We start from the raw sequence: 21819 nt of genomic DNA on the forward strand, positions 1-21819 counted from the left end.
TCTTATAGGTGTTTATTGAGTTAAAGAGTTTAAGTTTATTTTATTTTATAATAATGTCTTATCAGAACTTATACAAGGACATAATTGTCAGGCATAATTGTTCGAAGAAATCTATAAATAAACCTAATTAGAAATTTAAGTAAGACTAAAACCGATAATATATTCAATTTTATAGCCGATCATTGCCCGGTTTGTTCTTGGGGATTTAATTCTTGAAAAATCCTCGAAAATCAGCAAACACCAGAAAATATAAATATTAGAAAGTGGTAAATTTACTTAGTTATTAAATAATAGCTATGAATGCAACCTACTGTGCGCCTAAAGGTCCAACTAAAACAATTTTAGATTATTTACAAATCTCGTAACCTACTGCAAGGCTTAATTTTACCTATTTGATTTAGGACTAAGATCCCGCTTCCAAGATAGTCAGTCAAGTCTACGTCTTGCCGCCGCTAGACAGTTGCATATATAATGTTCTAATGAATCATTTTCTACCGCACCTATATTCTTCATGTGGTAATTATAAATCAAGTAGATTTTGTTTCTTCCGTTCACCGGTACCCACAAACGAGTAACTTAGTTCCTCGATGTTAGAGTATTGAGAAGTTAAAAGCATTCCCAAACCAACTTTGCTTAGAATGAAGAACTTACTGAAGATTTCATAACTGCTTAGCTGTCCGAGAGGATGTATATTTTGGTAGGTACTGCGTAGATACTCTCTCGTACATAGCTCTACAGTATGGACTTCTGTCTGAAAAAAGCAAGCGGTTCTTCTCATTGCGTTTGCTTTGCGGAATTTCGGTCCTATAATTTCTGCTCCTGTACTGCCATCTCATTAGTATACCATAATGGTAAATTACTTAATAAGCACACTATTATATATAGAAAGACTATTTTGCTTAAAGAAGGAACAAGCAATATACCGTACCCATTGACAATTTACATAGAGTCATAGATTTCTCTGTACACCTAAACAATCTTGAGGAAATATAAAAACATTCAAGTGAAAATTTTTTTTTGAAATAAGTTTTATAACAAACAACCCTTCTTATGGACAAACTCTTGATAGATTAAAACTTAACTTTCACTCTATATAGTCTATATACGGTCACAGACTTCCTTTTACACCTAATAAGAACTATGAAAAAATAAAAACATTGGAGTAATAACATTTTTAGAGCCCAAAGTTATGAATAAATTTTCTCATTAACAAATTTTTTATAAGCAATTTTAAGTAAAATGTATAGTTAAAAACAATATTATAAATTCCATAATTTATGAATTCTTCTGTGATGTGAGTTGGTTGCGTTTGGTTGAATGTTGTTTAAAAATTGTAAAACAGATTATTACTTTTATTCAAATCATAAACTCTCTTTTCCTACGATCATTGTGTTCATTGCATATTGTAGTCTACTTTAAATATTATGTTAGTGTCTGCTATAATAATTTAATATTCCCATCTATCCTTTTCTCTAAACCTACCTTGCTACGCGCGACTTTTCACATTTTTCAAATTCATATTCTGAATCGTCTGACATGTGTAAATCTAGTTAAATTCAAACTATAATAATAACATCAAACACTTATATTTATATTGTGTCCTTTATTTTATTTTTTAAACTAAAAAGTATTGTAAACAATCTAAACATCACCATAACAAAAAAAATTCATTTTTTTCTAATTTGTGATAGAAACTCTAAAACATACTTGACAGGTGGGAAGGGAATCATCATAAAAGGTGAAGTGTCTGATTGAATTTAACTTGATAAATGCCGGCATGACGATCCCCGTCACTGTTCTCTCCAAGGTGACACACAGATTCCTCGCGATCCTCTCTGGATAGCCACAATCATCCGTGCATAATGAACTAATGTGTGCAACGAAATCCTCGTCATAGATATATAAGGTTATACATCGGGCTTAGAACGCAACAAGTTAAACCATAACTCCAATGAGAAAATCATTTACTGTTGACGATACACGCAAACGTTTTACCGAACAAAATTTAAGACTATACATCTTGAATCTCCAAACTTTTTATAGAGAAGGTACATCTCTACAACTGATTAATGTCATCTAAAAATATAACGCTAACGATGCTCTTAAAGAGAACATTGTGACATCTACTACAGCTGCCATACAACAAAAGTACGAATTCACAGACGGATTTGCGGTAAGCCGAAGAAATTTAGTCTCAACTTTCATACCAATCAACGAAAGGCCTGCTAAAGACCGTATTTAGGCCAACATTTTTTATTGAATCGATGATTAAGAGTACTTACAAAATAATATTAATGATGATCAAAAATTCAAATAATTATCCAAAAACATATTGTAATGGATTCTAAAACTAATCAGAACAGCAAAAAAAAGTAGAAAATACAACAAAAATTACCAGAAAATTACATACATATATATATGTAGTATGTTTCACATACTAAAAAATGTCTGAAACCGACTTTGTGATGTATTACTTTTACTATATGAAGAGACCGAAAATAAGTTATTTCAAAAATTCTTAAGAAAAGAAGCAACAACAGAAAGTGATCTAAACTCTTATTTAAGCATATATTTTTTTTTTCAGAGTAGCAAAAAAATACTCGCAGCTTACGAAAGAAAACATGTGAAGCACTCTTCACATGTCCTCCCTTCTTCTACTTCCCTTATTTATCCACATACTATCCCATGCCCAAGTGTTTGTGGTTCCTTTCAAAGTTATTATCTGCTTAATAGATCTTTACGGGTTCAGGCAACGACAGGAACAATTGAAAAAAGAAATAATATAAACTGTAATTGTCATTAAATCTGATAAGTTCATTCATATTGAAATAAAAAACATTCAGTTTTATATTTTGTTTATTTTACAGATAAGCTTATATTAAAGTATAATTTTAAATATAATATTAATATATATATTAGTTAATTTCGGCAATAAACGAAGTCATTTCTTTAATTACATGCGCTACAACTAAATCAAATTTTTTATAATCAATATTTAAGCATTTCAAAATTGAAATTCTAATTTTTATAATTTATAGACTTCGAGCCGAAAATTATATTGTAATTTCAAAAATCATTAATTTAAAACACTATTATGCTAAAATTAATCGCAATTTAGTTGCACATAAAACGCTACCAAGGCAAACAAATTATTTGAAGAACACAATTTAAGCATTTTTAATATAAAAGAAAAAACATAAAGTTATTAATTTTTATAATTTGAGTTTTTATAATATTTTTACAATGTGGTTTTTTTTTATAATTACATACAGTGTTTATTTTTATAAATTATATTATTAAATGTAAAACATTTGCTGGGATATGTTATTAATACTAATTATAATTAATTTATACTTAAATTTATAGTGTTTTTGTTTATTTAAATGTAAATGTGTATTCTTGTTGTTTTAATTTTAAATATAAATTTTAATTAATTTGAAATATGCACTTTAATTATAATATAATTTGAACTAAGAGAAAAATTATTCATTTTTTGTTTATATTCTAAGATAAACTAAACAAAAATAAATTATATCACAACAATGGAGACAAAAACGTTTTGTATCTGTGCAGGAATTTAATTTTTGAGAGTACTACAGGACATAAAAACAAGCATATCATATAACATATAGTGTATTTTAAATTATTTTATATTATGACAATATTAAAAATTATTTGTAGCATTTTAATTAAAGCTATTTTTTTTTTGTTTCAATTTTTGTGTTTTGTTTTTTTAAATATATAAACAATAGAATAATTTTTTAATAATAATATCAATTTATATATAGAGTTACATATATATGTATATAGCACATTTCTTGCATATATATCAACATAAAGCAAATTACATATACAATAAGCAAACAGACGAGCATAAGGTCCTGCAGCACTTTTCGAGTAAAATTACACAAAACGCTGTTTTGCATAGATATTTGTTTGTTTGTTTGTTTGGAAAGCAGAGAGTACATTTCATTTCAATTTAAAACTAAATATATTTACGTATTAACAAATTTATAATTAAGAGAATTCAAATAAAATTAATTGCATTTTTATAGAATTTGTTTAAATATTTAATCTTTACACTTAACGAGCACTAATTATAGTCTAGCAGTTTCAATGCAATAGTACAAAATTTATAGTTAAGGTAAATATATACTAATACAAATATTCATAATCATTTCACATGCACACAAAAATTGTAATTTTCGAAATAATATTTTAAAGTAATTATACAATTTAATTTAACATCAAGATGAATACGAAACATTAAAGTTAAATATAAAAAATAACAAACAACAATTATAACACGCACAGCACTTAACAAATAAAACATTCACAGCTGCATCTGAGTTCAGTGTGTGTATAGTGTGTAGTGTGTATGTCAATGAGTGATGATTAGTTGTAATAAATACATATTAAAGCTGCAATACGATCTGTTGCCGCCAATTTTAAATTTAACATAGCCATTCCGTTTTGTTTTGTTTTGCCTTATATCAGTTTTTATTAGACACTACAATAATTTATATATTCCAAACGTTACATAACGCATCCCAAACATGTCACATAACAATTCATAATTTCATATGCTGGAGTGTGTCCTTCGAAAAAATAATTCCATATACACAAAAAAGGTCCTCTGAGATCCTCGCATAAATACAGCAACAAAATTCTGTGGTCCCCTCTATAGTTTAACTAATACTAACTTTTGCTTAGCGCTTTCTTTTTTCTTTGTACTAAAATATCATAAAACGGATTGTGACTAATTGATTGCGTCAAGCGTTTTATCCACTCTTGTTGGTCTTCCTCGGTGGCCGCAGACATGCGATAAACAGTGTGTTTACCCTCTACAACCTATAAGATATATGTATAAGAAATTTATAGATAAGGAAAACTACGTCAATGGTTACCTTTCCTTCTGAATCAGTCTTACAAGCTTTTATAATATCAGCGCCGCCAGTGGCGAACAGCTCAAAACAATGCGGTTTACTGCGATCATGAATTTCTCGCACCTGAGAAAGACAGATTTGATGTTATTAAAAACACTTAATACAATATATAGTTACTAATTATACATACCGATATATTTTCTAATGGTATAATACCCCTAGGCTCCTTATCTGTTGTGTACTCAAAATAATATAAACAATTGTCATTCAATATGAACCAACGTCGTTTCCACGACTTGTATCTAGAAAAAGAATGGAAAAAAATATTATTTTAGGAAACAAATAAAAAAAATATTTAAAAAAAACACATATAAAACATAAATTAAAATTTTGTTGTTGTAGTCTGCAAGGATCTATAAAGCCTATAACTTAAAAGAAATTATTTAGAAGTGAGAATGGATTAGGAGATTAGTAGGATTTAAATTGAAGTGAACTAGGGGTTCGATTGGCCTCAAGTTTGTATGTGCGTTGCGGAAAATTTTATAAATTAAAATAAGCCGCCTTGATGTCTCAAGCCAAACTTTTTAGATAGATAATGAACATAGTATCATGATCTAATATTCAGATTAATAATATTAACCATATAACTCTAAATAATTCAACACTTCATATACAAAATTTTATGCTAAAGGCGATTTGTTTGTGTATCTATTTTATAATTTAATAGATTTCTCGTCCTTGCCGATATACAGTCTGGCAATCTCTCAGAAAATTACTTTCCTATAAACCTATTTCGTCTGGAGGTTAAAACCGGACATTCACAAAGAAAATCCTCTCTTGTTTCTTTTTCCTGTAAGTTTCCACAACTTCTATTTAAAGGAATGTGCAATTTCTCTGCCACCAGTGACCAGAAAGAACTGCAGTCAGTCTTACAGTGTTCACGTCTTCCCTTTAAATGATTTCCCAAAATCTAATTTTATTATATGATTGCCATGTTAACTGGGAAGTTGCACATCCTTAATATTTGCTATCTTTAAGTGAAAATAGGTGAAATAAATTATTATTGGAAAACTGTCTTTTTCGTATGAGATATACAAGCTTTACTAACAAATTTAACAAAATGAAAACTAAATACAAATTTTACTCCCATTTGGTAATAAATTAGATTTAGTGGCTCATAGATTCAATAGAATATTTTCTACACTCATATTTTCTACTTTCTATAGAATTTTTTACACTCAAACAAGCACATTCACTTATCTTTCGAGAAAGAATTTCTAAAATAAATTGTATTGTTTAAACCTACCGTCCTCCTTGCTTCCAGAGCCAACCTTCTTTATCTGGGTTAAAGAATGTATGCATTAAATCATTTCCATCATCTTGTGGTATTTTAAATGGTTCGGTTCGTATTGATTCATACAAGGATTCGAGCAGCCCTCTAGGCAAATCACCACCGTTATTGATGCCACGATTCATCGAAATGAATTGTTCAACGGTGGGCTTGTCCTTCACCTGCAATTAAATAAAAAGACATTTAGTTAAAAAAGTTACAATTTTATTACAAAAATAAATTAATACCGAATTATAAATAAATCAATTACAAATTCAAGATTCTTTAACAGTCTCGATACAATTAAATCAAAAATAATATATATACTTTTCAGCTAGCTTACGAATAAGATCTACTACACATGGACTACAATACCAATCATAATGAACAGAAGGAAAATATATCAATAAATTTCAAGGAAGATAAAAGTACTATTTATTCAGAATGCATAATCAGTAGAAAACATTATATCAAATATTGTTAACATAAACAATGTTATCATTACCCAGTTCATATTATCATTACCCAGAATAGGGACATGATAACAGATAGACGACATAATGAGAAGTACAACTACAGTTAAGGCACACATTGGGAATTGACGTATTTATGCGTGACAAGTAAGTGTTTAGTGCGTGGCTCTATTCTGATCTCAATTGAACTAGTACAGTTCTTACTACACGTGGAAGACGTCGATCTTCCTAAGAGATATTGACTAAGAGATAATGACTTTGATGTAAGAGTAGGGCACGTAGTCGTGACACAATTATACTTAATATTTTAAATCGCAAGCTATTGCACTTTTCCCATGCATAATTGGTGTACCAGTGTATTAAAATTCTTGAGGATTGGACCAACGAGCCTGACTGACTTTCAGAGCAGTTATGATGGCATGAATAGTATATAAATTAAGATAAGGTGTTCGGTAAAAAAAAAGTGAGAAAAGGGGTTACTATATCAACAGATATGACATATATATAAGCTTTTATTACATATTATTGTATTACATTATAATCTCAAAAAATATTGACACAGTTTTATAGTTTCTAAATTCTACATTCTGCTTTACTGCCCAACATATTAATATGTTATAATACGGACTAAATCATCTCCTCTTTGGAGTATAATATTGGCCGCTATGTTTATAATAAGATTTTCTGTAGTTTAATTCTTGTAAATTAAGAAAAATAGTAATTACATTGAAACTTCTACAAAATACAAAAGTAACAAAATGGTTCAAGTACTATGACAACATAAAATTAAACTCCTATGACAACATTTCTAATTGTTGTGGTTGTAACCTTATGGGATCTATCGAGCATATAACTTAAAAGAATTATATGAAGAATAAATACATGAATTTAGTAAAAGAAAAAGATTGCAGAGGTGTTATGTGAGATGTAGTTTCAATCAGGACTATACCTGCAGATCTGTATTATGCCTTGTGCCTTCACTATATGATTTTAAATAACAATTATAATTGACTGGTGTGTCAAATGCGTTTTCATTACATGACAAAAATGCTAATATGACATCATATAACTACCCGTTTCCATAATACTGACAATATTTGACATTAAAAATGACATAGTGAAAACGAGGCGTTAGATTTGAGTAAACCTATGGAGCAATATTGTTGCTCAAATTTCTAAAAATGCGTTTGTTATGGTTATTATTGCCTTTATAGTTTTTCTATAGTTTAAGTTAGACAAGCTTAGATTATAAAAGAAACATTTTCATATAAATATATTAACGTCAATTAAAAATATATCTTCATATATACATATATAAGTTAATAATAATTTATTTTGGCTATATATCTATATCTTTTCCACGTGTTTATATAATTTACAAACCGATTCAGTTACGAACGTATAGTCCGGTAAGTAGCCCAAGTAGAAGTGAACGAGCACACTTTTGTGGAGTTGAGAGCTACCGAAGCCAAACGGAACTTTTCCAGACAAATAAGATGATGTCCCATTTGATAGCAATCATGCGTTCGAATAATATCACATGATTACTCCGTTAATGAAACTAAGCACAGGGCTGGATGCGGGAGACGCCGGTGTTAACATATATGTATATATATGTACTTTGTATAAACATTAACTAAACTATTGTCTATATTCAACCATCCTCCTAGGATATGTCAAGATTAATTATTTTTTAATTTGTTTACGAACGTTAAACGAACAGCACACATGATTTCCGTGCGGAAGTTGCTCTTAATTCCCTTTAAATTGATTCGAAATGCAATATTCTTCTGCTATTCTGCTAGATACGCGAATAGTTTTATTAGTACGGTCAAGTACCCGCGGCGTCGCATATTGCGTGTGCCAATTTTTCTAAATTTAGTACAAAGTAATTTCTTTTATTCTAAAAAAGAATTTGGTATAAAATCGGCAGCAGTCGGTCGCACACTTCACAGTGAAGTGAAGCTACACAGTGGAGTGAGTCTACTTAATGCACAGCTGTATGTCCATAATACACAGCAGTGTCAACCCCTCCCCCAAGTGAATGATATACGCTACAGTTTTTGACCTGCCTAAAGAAATATATTAATTTCAATTGAAATGCATTCAAATTAGCTCTAAAGCAGTTGTAATAAATACAACAACAAATACACGTACTCATCGAAAATAAAAATAACATAATAACGGTGTCAGCATCCGCAATAGCAGCGCAACAGCGCAGTAGCGTACAAGCAATCAGAAGCATACACAATTGGCGTACAAATAAAGTGCACGCCTACGTAAACAATGAAGGCAGCCAAAAGCTTTTGTTTTGCTTAATTGTTGTGTAGTAATGCTGCTGCTTGCTTTTTGTGTTCTTCTTACTACTGTTTTTTTATTTTTTGTTTTTGTTGGTTTTGTTTTTGCTGCTATTTTAATTTGTTTTTGTTTATGTTAATTATTTAATTCTATAAATAGGTCAAGTATAGTTTTGTGTGCTAAATAAATCGATACACACTTGTGTTTGTACGTTTGCATTTGTTTGAAGGCAGAATAGGCAAACATTTAAATTAAGCCATGAAACGTAAGAGCAATCACATTTGCTATTACAGAAGCAATAAAAAACAACAACAACAACAACAACAACAACAACAATAACAAAATAATAGAAATAGAAATAGAAAAAGAAAAAGAGCATGAAAGATGTTATAATCGACGTCAGTAGCGCGTCAGTTGCGCATCAGTAGCAATTGGTAAACGGATACTAATTGGCAAATATTTTATTTTGTATGATATTTGCTTGCTCAATCAAAACTTTAAGCTTTTTCGGCAGCATTTATAAACATACACACATATAATATAACAAATACACATAAACACATACACATACACATTTACATAAGTATTTGTCTAAGAGCAAATATTTACAATTATTTTATTGTTGATTAAATATTTGTTGCTAATATTGTTAGCATAATATACACATGTATGTATGCCCCTCCGTCCACCTGTCTGTATGCTTGTTTGTTCTATGTTACTTCGTATATTGTTTGCTTTTGCCGGTATTTCTTGTTATTGTTTGTTTTGTTATTGCGCATTGCTACATATGTACATATGATATTGAGCATATCAGTACATATGTAGGGACACATGTAGCCATATGTAGACTCATTGTTGTTAATGTAAAAATCTATTTCAGACAAAACGAAATATAACTCTTAAGAGCCGCTAAAGCAAAACTTTGGTAAAATGAACGCAATTCCACTTTTCGGAAAGATTTGTTTTAGAAGTTCCCAATAACCCATCGCAACTAAAATTTATTATACTTTTTAAATTGCTCATTAACGAAAATTTTAATTGATATGATTCCCAAGGGAACGAAAATATGACTAAGTGCCTTTGAAGCGTTAAAGTTAGTTAGTTGTGGTGAAGGGAGAACGAGTTCTCCTCAATTTCAATTAGCTAAAAAAGCCGATCTGAATCGACAAAAAACCTCGTTATAGTGGCTAGTAGAGAGAAGATTAAACTAAAACAGCCAGAAGCATTTATCGCCGAGTGAATTGAAGAAGGGGGCCCCTCCTAGAAGCTTAAACCTAGTTCTGGCCAGACCTGAACATAGACACATGAAGTGTTCTGGTGTCCTTTCTTCGATAGCTGGTTGACACGCACTGCAAGAGGTACCACAGGATAGGATATAATACAAAAACAAATTACAAAAGTTTGAAACAACTTAATAATTTAAAAATTACTAATAAAATAAACTAATAAACGTCTGACTCATTCGCTCAATAAACACAAATGAAGCATTTTAATTGTGTGATGATTAATGATAATGCAACCAATACAGAAAAAATAATTTCAAAAGCGACCTGGTCTAGGTCCCAAAGCAACTCGACGACCAAGTGTCATTCAGCACTGCTATAAGTATTTATACAAGCATATCTTTGCGGGCTACAATAACAGCGTTCCAGAGTCATTAGTTATTACAGCCAACCAACCACTTTACACAAATGCATTATTCTCTTCAAGATTACGGTTACACTGCAACAAATTTCTCAATAGCTCCCGGCTTATATCTCCCTGAAAGAACAATGCCTGCCACGTGCAGCAAGAACTGTGCTAGCTCAGGGCATAGCCAAGTGCTAAACAATTAATTGTCGAGCATAAATACGTCAATTCTTATTGTGTGCCTTAACTGAAGCTCTACCCATGATGTTGTCCATCTGTTTTCATGTCCCCATACACACACTAACTTGAATCTAATCGATCTTAAAACCTGTTTCACTAAGGTGATGCGGTTTTTTTTTTTGCTAATCCTGGTTGAGTTCAAGTTAAGTCTCACCCACATCCAATACATTGTTACTCCTAAACAATTTGTTCTTGCTTCTAAACATTATTTTCTGCTCTCACGCTACTATCACCTATCCACATCCTAACCCAGGTTTACGTCTTTTTGTTCCTTTCATGTTAATTAAATAAGTTTTTAATGGAATCAAATTAATATAAAAAGAACTAAATTTCCTACAAAATATGCGACTACAATGTATTAAAATTGATGCTCTTTGAATAATATTGCAATATATAGACTTTTGTCTCCAAGTGAATATTAACGCTTTTCTCAGGGTTCACATCAATAACATTTTTTTCAAAATTTTTTTTTCCAAAACGTAGGTAGTTACCTCCTTCTCTATTATGTATTAACATTCAACGAACCTACAAACCTAATGGATTCGACTAATTTCTCGATTTGTATGCAAGCATTCACTTACCGATGGATTATGCAGTGATGTATTTAACATTATAATGGCAAAGCTGAGCACATAGCACGTATCGGTATTAGTAAAAATATCTGGATTAAGTTGACAATAACGTTGCGCAAAACATTCCATCATGCGGTCAATTTTTTGCGCCTCGCCCGGCAAACGGAATGACCACAAAAATTGTCTATAAAAAAATTCATTCAATTAAATTTACATAATTTGTGAGGCATACACTTACCGTAAAGCTTGTACCAATATCAAATTAGTGAAATCATGTAACGCCACAAACGCTTTCAGTACGTCCTCATTAAAATCGTTTTTCTCACCCAGATAATCACCTGACGAAATGTAAAGGAAATATTAGCGCAAATGGAAACAGAATTTCAATTTTTCTAAATTGTTTAGTCTTTTTACTGCAAAGTTTTAAGCTTTACAGCAAATCAACATATGTTTTCATCAATAAAATTGTTTAATTTCCGAATAATTTTTAAATGACCTTCAGAAATTACTCAGAATAGAAAAACTTATAGTCAAATTGTACGCACCTATTGCAGTTTTATTAAGGCCTTCGCCTTTATAGAGGAAATGGGCCACATCTTGCGCATCATGGCGAAGTAAACGATTTTCCACTAAATATTCAATACCTAAAAATACAAAAAAAAAACCAAAAATTTATATGAATTTTCGTTTATATTAATAATAAAAAATTATATGAATTATAAAATGGGATCGAATTTTAAAAAAAATTATTATATATTATATAATTAATTATATATTAATATAAAATTATTATATTAATATATATATTATATATTAATATTATATAAATGATATTGGATATTAGCTGCTCTTAACATATACATAAAGTTTGCATAATATTAAATGTATGCATATATTTATATAGAGTATATATATATTTAAATTTATTATACAAAAAGAAGAAATAATTACATATAACGTATGTTAAAACAAAAAAAAAAATTTTATATATTAGCATATTGAACATATGTATAAACAAAAATATTTATTAAAAATACTAATATACTATAATATAGTATAAGTAATATAATATAGTTATATAAATATAAAAAATATAAAAAATAAAAAAAGGAATATAAAATATAAAAAGAAAATTAAAATAAATTAAAATAACACACTAAAATATAACACACTATTAAAATAACGTAAACATTAATAAAAATAATTTAAATAATAAATAAAAATAATTTAAATAATATATAAAAATTATTTAAATATTAAATAAAAATAATTTAAATAATAAAAAAAAAATTTAAATAATAAATAAAATAATTTAAAAAACAATTAAAGATAATTTATATAATAAATAAAAATAATTTAAATAATAGATAAAAATAATTTAAATCATAAATAAAACTAATTTAAATAATAAATAAAAATAATTTAAATAATAAATAAAACAAATTGATAAAAATAATGAAGAAATTCAAGATAGCATGACTTTTGCTTAATACATCATATATATGAAATGTATATACATATATGTATATATATGAAAATAATTTTTTTATAACTTTCTGAAATATTAATATATTTCTTCAGTCTATGTAAGTAAATGATAATAAAGAGATTTATTTAAGCAAACATATATTGTATTTATATGAAGATAATTTCTTATCACTTCTGATATACAAGATTATGTCTTCAGTCTATTATGAAAGTTAGATATTATAGTTTATTGATCATATATTTCCGTATTGTTTTATAACATCCATTTTGTTTTTCCGCTTTAGAATTGTAAAAACGTTTTTATCTTTAGAACCCTTCAATTACATCTTTAAAAGTGATTAGGCGGAATTTTAAGTATTTAAGTGACTCATTCATTAAATACTCCAAGCAGTGCATTTTGCGAGTACAAAGACAATTAACAAATAGCTGAAGTGCTTTCTAAGTGTTAGCCTCAACTAATTGTTGCTAAGCTAGAATGACTAATACAAATTTCTCGCATGCATCCATCTATTAAAATGTTTTTGTTTGGAAAAAAAATACTTTTAAGAAAAACATTTTTATTAGAATAAATTAAATAAAATGAATAGCAACTGCAATTTCTACATAAACGAGGCGTTTCAGCTGACAATAAATGAACAATTAAGTTGCTTGAATCACAGCTACTAATAAGAGTGGTATCAAAGCACAACGAATTATATTCTCTGAAAAAATGTCTCAAATTCCCCAGAAATCAATTTGTGATATATTGAGTGTTCCAAAGAAAACGGCGACAAACAAATAATTTATTTTTGAAGATGTGCAGAACGTACTCGTACTTTGTATCGAAAATATAAGCTGCCAGCAGCTGCTGAAGAGAAAAAAAAAATAACAGGGACTACAATGCGCATATATGGTGGCAGACATTCCATATTACATAGTCGCCACAAGCCTACATACTCCAATGCCGAAGAAGACAAGGTTGCCTAAAAAATAATCTATAAAAATACAGAAAAGAAAATTATATTGAAAAAAAAAAACGTGATAAATTAATTAATATGTTAACAACTACTTAATAAATTTATAAATTTATAAATTTAATTTAATTAAATCAAGTAAATGGTTCTGCATATGTAGCGGGCACAGAACTACTGGAACCAACTGCCTGCTGTGAGTACAAAGTCTTTTCCCCTACGTACGTCGTGAATCTTTTAAGTTCTTTCCTCTATCTTCGGTTGACAAATTTGACAGTTCGTTGACATTGAATAAGTGGGTAGTGAGTTGCTGTGAGAAGCAGTTGAGCAGCGGGGAGTGAAACGCCATATTGTTCATTAACGCGTGATAAATATGCAACGCAACAGTGCTTATTTGTTATTAAATTATCAGCGAGAAAAATTTCAGCAGGCGAAGTGACATGCAATGTCATTGCTTTTTAATGTTTCCATCACCTTGAGGGATTTCTTTTGTCGTGTTCTTGAAAGGGATTCTTCACGCTTAACGTTAACATAGAAAGCTTAACCTGCCACTGCTATATATAGTTTAGCGAAAAGTGAAATATTTATTCCTTTTTTTTTCGAAAGTTTTTAAACATGCTTTGTTCCTAAGTATATTGGACTCTAAGGCAGTCAAGTAAGAGTTTTTGTTTATAAAAACTATTAAAAACAAAGGAAAAGTTCTTATATTATGTTTATTTATCGTGAGATGAACAATGCTATTCAAATACAACATTTTATTCAACATTTCACCTTTACATTGCAATTTATTATATATATATTTATGTTTATAATACACTTATAACCCAGTAGCAGAAATAAGGAGTAAAAAGGCCTTTTTAAAGGCCTTTTTCTGCAGTAAGTAGTACCTACACACTTGTATTTTTTACTATTTCTTTTTTGTTCTGGATGAGCCAATATCGGAGGCCTTACACACTCGCTGTGTAGAAAAGGCCTTTAAAAAGCACTGCAATACAAATTCTGAGGAAGGCCTTACACACTCGCTGCGTAGAAAAGGCCTTTATAAAGCACTGCAACACAAATTCTGAGGAAGGCCTTCCACACTCGTTGCGTAGAAAAGGCCGCCAAAAGATTTTAAAAAATGCATGTATTTGTAATTAATTATATTTAATAAAATTCCAATATCTTTTATATTATAATAAAATTTATTTAAATTAAAATTATTAACATGATTATAACATGATTATATCTATATAACTATACCTAATATTTATTTAAACTTAAATTAACATTATTATAAATTAAATAATATATACATTTTTTAAACTAATAACACTATAAAACTATCTATAACTATACCTAAAATTTATTTAAACTTAAATTAACATTATTAAACTAATAATACTGTAAAACTATTTATAACTATATCTAGTTAATCCCTTTTGTTGTTTTTTTTTTGGTGTAAGCCTCTCTATAATATCGGTTTATTGCAACCTTGAGACCCTTTTTTATGTCAGTCCTATAATTTTCTTCACTTAGGACTTCAGTATCTGCAGCTTCTGTAACATAACGCAATATTAGACAATGTATATGTTGTTTAATTTTAACAAAAATACTAACTGAAAAAAATATGCACTAATGACAACTTTAAATATAATTCCATACAGGTATAAAAGTATACTTACAATTGTTTTGTTACAATTTTTACGTACAATTTTCCACTGTTTTGCACTATTATTTAATATTTATGGTTCAGTTGTCTTTTCGTTTATTTTAATTAGTTTATTTAATTATTTAATAAGTTTATATATTTTTATTACTTTTAATAAGCACTATTTATAAATTATTTCACTCGCGATCAGCATATTTTCGAATTCACGAACGGACTAATTTTGTTAGAATTTCATAACTTGCAATAATTTAACTTAACAAAGAGACAGTAGTCTAGACTACAACGAAATAAAGCAAAGGTAAGCCAAAACGAAAAAAAAAACAGATATACTTAAAAACAAAACATGCAAATATGATTTGAACACCGCTTGCGTGTACGCAATGCACATCAACTCCTTTAGTGACGCCTTTTTAGTAAAGGCCTTTTTGAAGTACTTTAACGAAAGGCCTGTGAATTTCATTACACCTTCTGATGGAGTGCTTTTAAAAGGCCTTTTTTTGACAAGGCCTTGAGTATTCTGCTACTGGGAATCTGTATACTATCTCTCATTTATTTCGGGAGTTAATTAGTGAAATAATGAGCTTTAACAAAATTCGACTTTATTGAGCAAGGAATCCTAAAAGAGTCTTATTTGTAGAATGATTTTTCTCTGGGCTCAAAACTTGATTCAGTTAGGCAGTCGACTTTCTACTGAAACCACATCTTTATTGCTCGATTATTGCTAACCCACAAATATATATAGTAATCATTGAATCAGAGTCAATAAGAAAGCGATTTTACCGATTTTTTTTATTGGTGCGATCATTTTATGGAATGATTTGTTTCGAGCATCACAATATTTTTAATTTGGGATTATTTTTAATAATAACTTCCTTTAAATTTACCAGTAGGGGTTACTGATATTTGCGTTTTCGATCGGTTGATTGCCGTTTAAAACTGGACTATATCGATGGATGCATGGTACAAACATTGTCACATATCAAAGAAAAGTGTTTTTTACTACTGTGAAACTCCTTCAAACAGTATTATAACTCATAAAAATTGTAGTTAACTTTTCATACTAAGTTTTATGGTCAAATATTCATGGAATATGATAACTATATATTCTAAAGTGTGCACTCGACTAATTCTTAGTCTAACTTAGCCAATGAGTGATTATTAGTTCTTTTGTAATTCCAGCAGCAACCATATGTATATACATCTCGAAGTTAAATATCATCGACACCTATGACTGTCGATCGCCATTTTTATCGAATTTTTACCATTCACAAGGAAGGGCGAATCCAAACGGAATAGAACCGCTGATAAATTAGTAAGAAATATATCACTGCTTTAATTTTTTTTCTCACTCTTATGACAGTTCATCTAAATGTTCTACCTAATCTCATATCATCCTGTTAGATATTCTTTCCCACCTTTTTTCGTTTTATGTTACTGATGATGTTTTGATGTTTTTCGCTAATCCGCTTTTATTCCTATTCCGCTTAAATTAATGACATTTTCGAATTTTTTGTTACTTTTGCTTCAGCACATTTATTGGCACACACTCTTCCTGTAAATTGCGTAGACATTGTTTGAAATTGCGGATATGCGGTTCACGTTATATCCACAAATCTTATTCAATGGCGATGATATTCTGCAAAGACTTGCCACATTTTTATTTGTTTGCTACTTTTTTTTCATATTCAAACATTCGCATGAGACTAATGACACTTGAGAAAAGTTATTATGACAACAGCAGTGATAACAATAGCTATGACGATAACCAGCTATAATATTGGTAGCGATAACAACAATAATAATGTCTGTAATTGTATATGAGAATATCTTCATGTGTATCGCATATCTCTCTTAAGGTTCGAAGCTCTAATGTAATTTTGTATGTAAGTTTTATGATTACAGGACGACTTTGCAAGCATATTTATCAGCGATTCAAGCACTTCCGAATTACAAATTTCGTATGTACAGCCAGATGTCTGTCTGTCTGTCTGTCTGCTTGTCTGGTTAAGTATCTCGTTGACAGTCGAAACGATAGTCTGTTGCATTTATGTTTATAGTTCTTAATGCATTACTCTGTGAATATGCATTAACATTTAGCAAAACATAAATGTGCGCCCATTTATTGTCTGCGTCTACTGCGACTGTTAATATCGCCCTTTTCGGTAATGACAGTGAAATTTTTGTTGTTGTTACTTACTTTTCCAATTTTCACATTTCTATACCCTACACTGTAAAAAATTATTTTCTTATTACGTGACAACACACATCGTAACATAGTGTAAAATATAGCAATTAATGAATAAATGCTATGTGAAATAGAAACGAATATCTTTAAAAATTACTCAAAAATGGAAAGTTATGTATGTATCCCAATTCTTCAGATATTTAAAAATCTGAAGATATAGAGGAAATACACTTCTTTAAAAATGTTTCATAAAACATTTTCAATATTGAGAAATTTCAGACAAATAAAAAATCTGTTGAACATGATGACATAAAACTATTTCAATATATGCTTCCTCACAAATTACAGCAAAAGATACATCCTTAATAACAACCTTCATATCCTCAACTCATCAATCCAAAAATTCTGGAAGATGAACCAAAACACGTAAAGATTGTTAGAAATCTTAACATATGTTCAAGTTAAATATGAATCATTCCTTCATGAGTAGCACAATAGATTTCATAGACCACAGCTCTGCAGTGACCAACTATACATTTGAGTTCATTTTGTTCAGACTAAAAATCAGTCAGTAGGACAATAGATTTCATAGACCACAGCTCTGCAGTGACCAATTATCCATCTGAGTTCATTTTGTTCAGACTAAAAGTCAGTCAGTATTTTAATTGTTGACCCGAATGAGCAATAGGCATAGCCTTAGGCATTTAGCAAGAGCCCAAGTTTATATTGAAATCTTTCAGGTACTTTTTTTGCCAAAAAAAAGTCCTGTGAAGAGAATCACGGCACTTTTAATCGCAAGAACATTAGTTGTTTCATTACCGTTGAATCTCTCATGACCAGTCATTTAGACAAGTGTTACTTTATTTGTTTGAATATGAGTTTGAATATGAAACTTTCAACACCAACCTTTATCAGAGATCAAGCAATACCAATAATTATTATACAGCTATATTATAACTAAAGATGCAGAAATTTATAACAATTATCTTGGGGATCACTTTCTCAAAGGCCTGACAGAGACAACGAACGCAAACTTATCGGATCTCTTTAACTTGATTTAGAAAACCGAATGGTTTAACAAGGATCATACATAAAGACAACTAAGGTTATCTTCGGCAACTCGCCACTCCCGGAAAAATCTTTGAGGGTATCACGATTGGCAATATATGCCTCCGACCCCTATACCAATAATTATGGAAATCAACTTCAGAAGGGCAACTTAAATAAAATACCACCAAACTAAAAATACATGAATATGACAATGCTTGTTACTAATACTAATAATATAATATCGGAGCTTTTCTAACAGATAGCTTACACCATTTCAAAAATATGTTAGTCATGATAAATATCCCACTCAAAATCAAGAACTCAATGCACAAATCAAGATGTCAAAATCCAGATCACACATCGGAAGTCCAGGATTATTATAATAGAGGTTTAGTGATTACCGAAATATCGCTATATAATAAATTTTAAGGGAGCAGATAGATATTTAGATAACCACACTATTTTTGTATAATTTTGATTAAGATTTCTATAGTAAAATTCTTTTAGAAATTTTATCACACTTTCTAACTTATGCAGCCCTAACACGACTTATACAAAAATAATATCTTTGGAGTATGCAGTATCTCATATCACATTTCTCAAATCCACTTAAGTCGTGCAAATATATGACTTCAGTTATTTGTAGATTATCACCCAGTCGTTTCAAATCGACTGTTTTAATTTAGTCTGAATTCCCGAATAATTTTTTTAGGAATTTTTGTCTGCATGCAAACATGCCCACTACCACCGCTGCCATACGATATATGCATCCATCCCAAAATTGAGGCGGCAATATTTTTTGGGTGGCTTGCCTTGCCTGTTTGCTTGATTCCATAGTATCTCTTCTTTGTGTTTGTTTTTAAATTTTTCATTTAAATTTGGCTATCGGCAGTCAGTCGTGGCTGTGTATTTCGCTGCACGATTCACTGAGCAAATGCATATATCTATAGCGGTTTTTCATTATACGAGTATCTTTAATTTGCTGCTTTTAGTGGATTATTACGATTATTGTTATTGTGCGCGCTATTCAATTTCCGTTTTATCGCAAAATGTTCAGTTCAATATACATAATTCGTTTAGTTTGATTGACAATGACGCGCCCTTATTTCGTATGTAGGTATGTCCAATAAACTTTGTTAATACAGTAAATATGAAAATAATTTATTTCTTCGATTTTGGAAAATTTATATGCATTAACTTTTTTTCAGAGTATATTATATTAATGTACAAAAAATTTTGTATACGTATTAGAATAACATATTTCTGGATATTTTTTTTATGTTTTTATCTCTTCGCAGTTTTTTTTTTTTGAGATACATATGTTGACTTTAGGTTAAAAATTTGACATATGAGTTTTTTTTTATAAATACATTTCGTTGCTTTTACAGTTTAAGATAAGAATTTAAATTTGGCAAATGTCAAAATATAAGCAGACGACAAAAATAAAACATAATAACACTGAAGTCCTGAAATCGTTGCCAGTTGAAAAAGTAAGTTGTTCATAAAAATCACTTCAGAATTTTTTAAATGATAATAGCAAATAAGAGGACATGCTAAACTCGAGTACTATAACAGCCAACATTATCAACAGCCTCACAAATAAACGTTTTCAATCATGTACTTACTATACTAGAAGTTTTTCCATATAAAAAAAAACAAAGAGATAGTATTTTGTACTATCTCTGAAAAGAGTCATCCAAGCCGACCTAAACAACCTTATAAACCTAACAAAATCTTTTGATAAGATTTCAGACATCCTTCGATATTTTACTTAATTTTACTATTATAAGTCAATATAATATATTGACTTTTTATTTACACATCTTTAAATCAGTTTTATAAAAATAATATGCTTACCTTTCTTTGGATCCATATTAAACTTTTTACGTCCAATAGACATCTGTTTATCTTTATTGGAATGTTTACAGTCTTCCGGCACATCAAGTGCTTCCATTTCAGAAACAACCTCACAAAGTTCATCTTTTATTTGCTGTAACATAGAAAACAGAGAAATTTGTTAGTAAAGTAAAAAAAAAATATATTAATGGAAAGGAACTACAGCATATGTAAAGCATTGTTGAGTTATATGCAAATGTTTCATATTTTATCATAATATCTCTTATATTTAATTTCTTAATATTAAAAAACCTAAAAAACTACTAAATTAAACTGAACAAAATTATTGGCACTCCTAATGTAAAAATTAAAAAACATTTAAAAATATAAGAACGGTAACAATTAATATTTAGTGCCCAAGCCATTTTATTTATTAACAGCTTCTAGTGGGTCAACTTTTGTGTGGTTTCTAGTCCAATATTTTGCCACTCTTCAACAGTGTCATCTTCCGTTCTGTCTCTGTTGTTATAATGGTGTTCTTTGGACGTCTATTCAATTCTTCCCACCAATGTTCAATGGGATTGAGATCTGGAGATTGGGGTGGATGCGATGTGTGTGTTTTGTATGATGCACGATGTTTAAGATCATTGTTATATTGGGAGCTAAACGTGGCTGGGCAACTTAAGTTTTCGACACTTTCTTTGACATTTGTCATGAGTATTCTAATTCAATTCTAATTCCAGAAATTAGAATTGGAGTTTGTAATACATATGTGAACGTATTTGCTGTTTTCTAACAAGTAAATGTTGTCATCATTTACGTCTTTTAATTTTTTAATAGCATAAAAAATAAAGCCCAAAATTTTGACAAAGTTTAGTTTCTAAAAGGAAAAAAACTAATTTTTAACTCAATCTAGAAAATTGAAGATTCAATATAAAAAAAACAGATCTAATAACAAAATAGATTAAAATCATTTAAATGTTGATTTAGGGTAAACTACTCATGTAGATTCTACTTAATATACATAATATGTACTTAATGTACGAACTTAGTTAAAGTAGAGCAGTATATAACAGAATTTCAGAAGCCATACATGTGCGAATATTATGTGACAATGTTCGTCCGTTAATAGTTGAGTCGTATAACTTGATGTGAAGTGAATTTTGTAATCAAACTGATATCACTGTAATGAGATATGCTCTAAAATAATCACATCAGCAGAGCGCAACAA

At 29.5% G+C, this 21819-nt stretch overlaps 1 protein-coding gene across 2 annotated transcripts in view; it reads right to left on the bottom strand.

Annotated features, from left to right (window-relative positions):
• Nucleotides 1–4471: 4471 nt before the first annotated feature.
• The window catches only part of LOC119687848 (cytohesin-1), a 112334-nt gene continuing 94986 nt past the window's right edge, over nucleotides 4472–21819 (bottom strand). The window contains exons 3-9 of one of the 2 annotated variants that reach the window (XM_038102363.1): nucleotides 11974–12072; nucleotides 11667–11766; nucleotides 11438–11612; nucleotides 6193–6398; nucleotides 5077–5188; nucleotides 4908–5009; nucleotides 4472–4851 (exon numbers count right to left, since the gene is read on the bottom strand). In XM_038102363.1, the coding sequence (XP_037958291.1) occupies nucleotides 4699–4851; nucleotides 4908–5009; nucleotides 5077–5188; nucleotides 6193–6398; nucleotides 11438–11612; nucleotides 11667–11766; nucleotides 11974–12072 (947 nt within the window). In that variant the 3' untranslated portion in view covers nucleotides 4472–4698. The remainder of the gene's footprint in view (nucleotides 4852–4907; nucleotides 5010–5076; nucleotides 5189–6192; nucleotides 6399–11437; nucleotides 11613–11666; nucleotides 11767–11973; nucleotides 12073–21819) is intronic. The other variant, XM_038102364.1, reaches the window with a different exon arrangement.

Source organism: Teleopsis dalmanni, chromosome X, assembly GCF_002237135.1.
Source record: "Teleopsis dalmanni isolate 2A chromosome X, ASM223713v2, whole genome shotgun sequence".
Classification (NCBI taxonomy): Eukaryota; Metazoa; Arthropoda; class Insecta; order Diptera; family Diopsidae; genus Teleopsis; species Teleopsis dalmanni.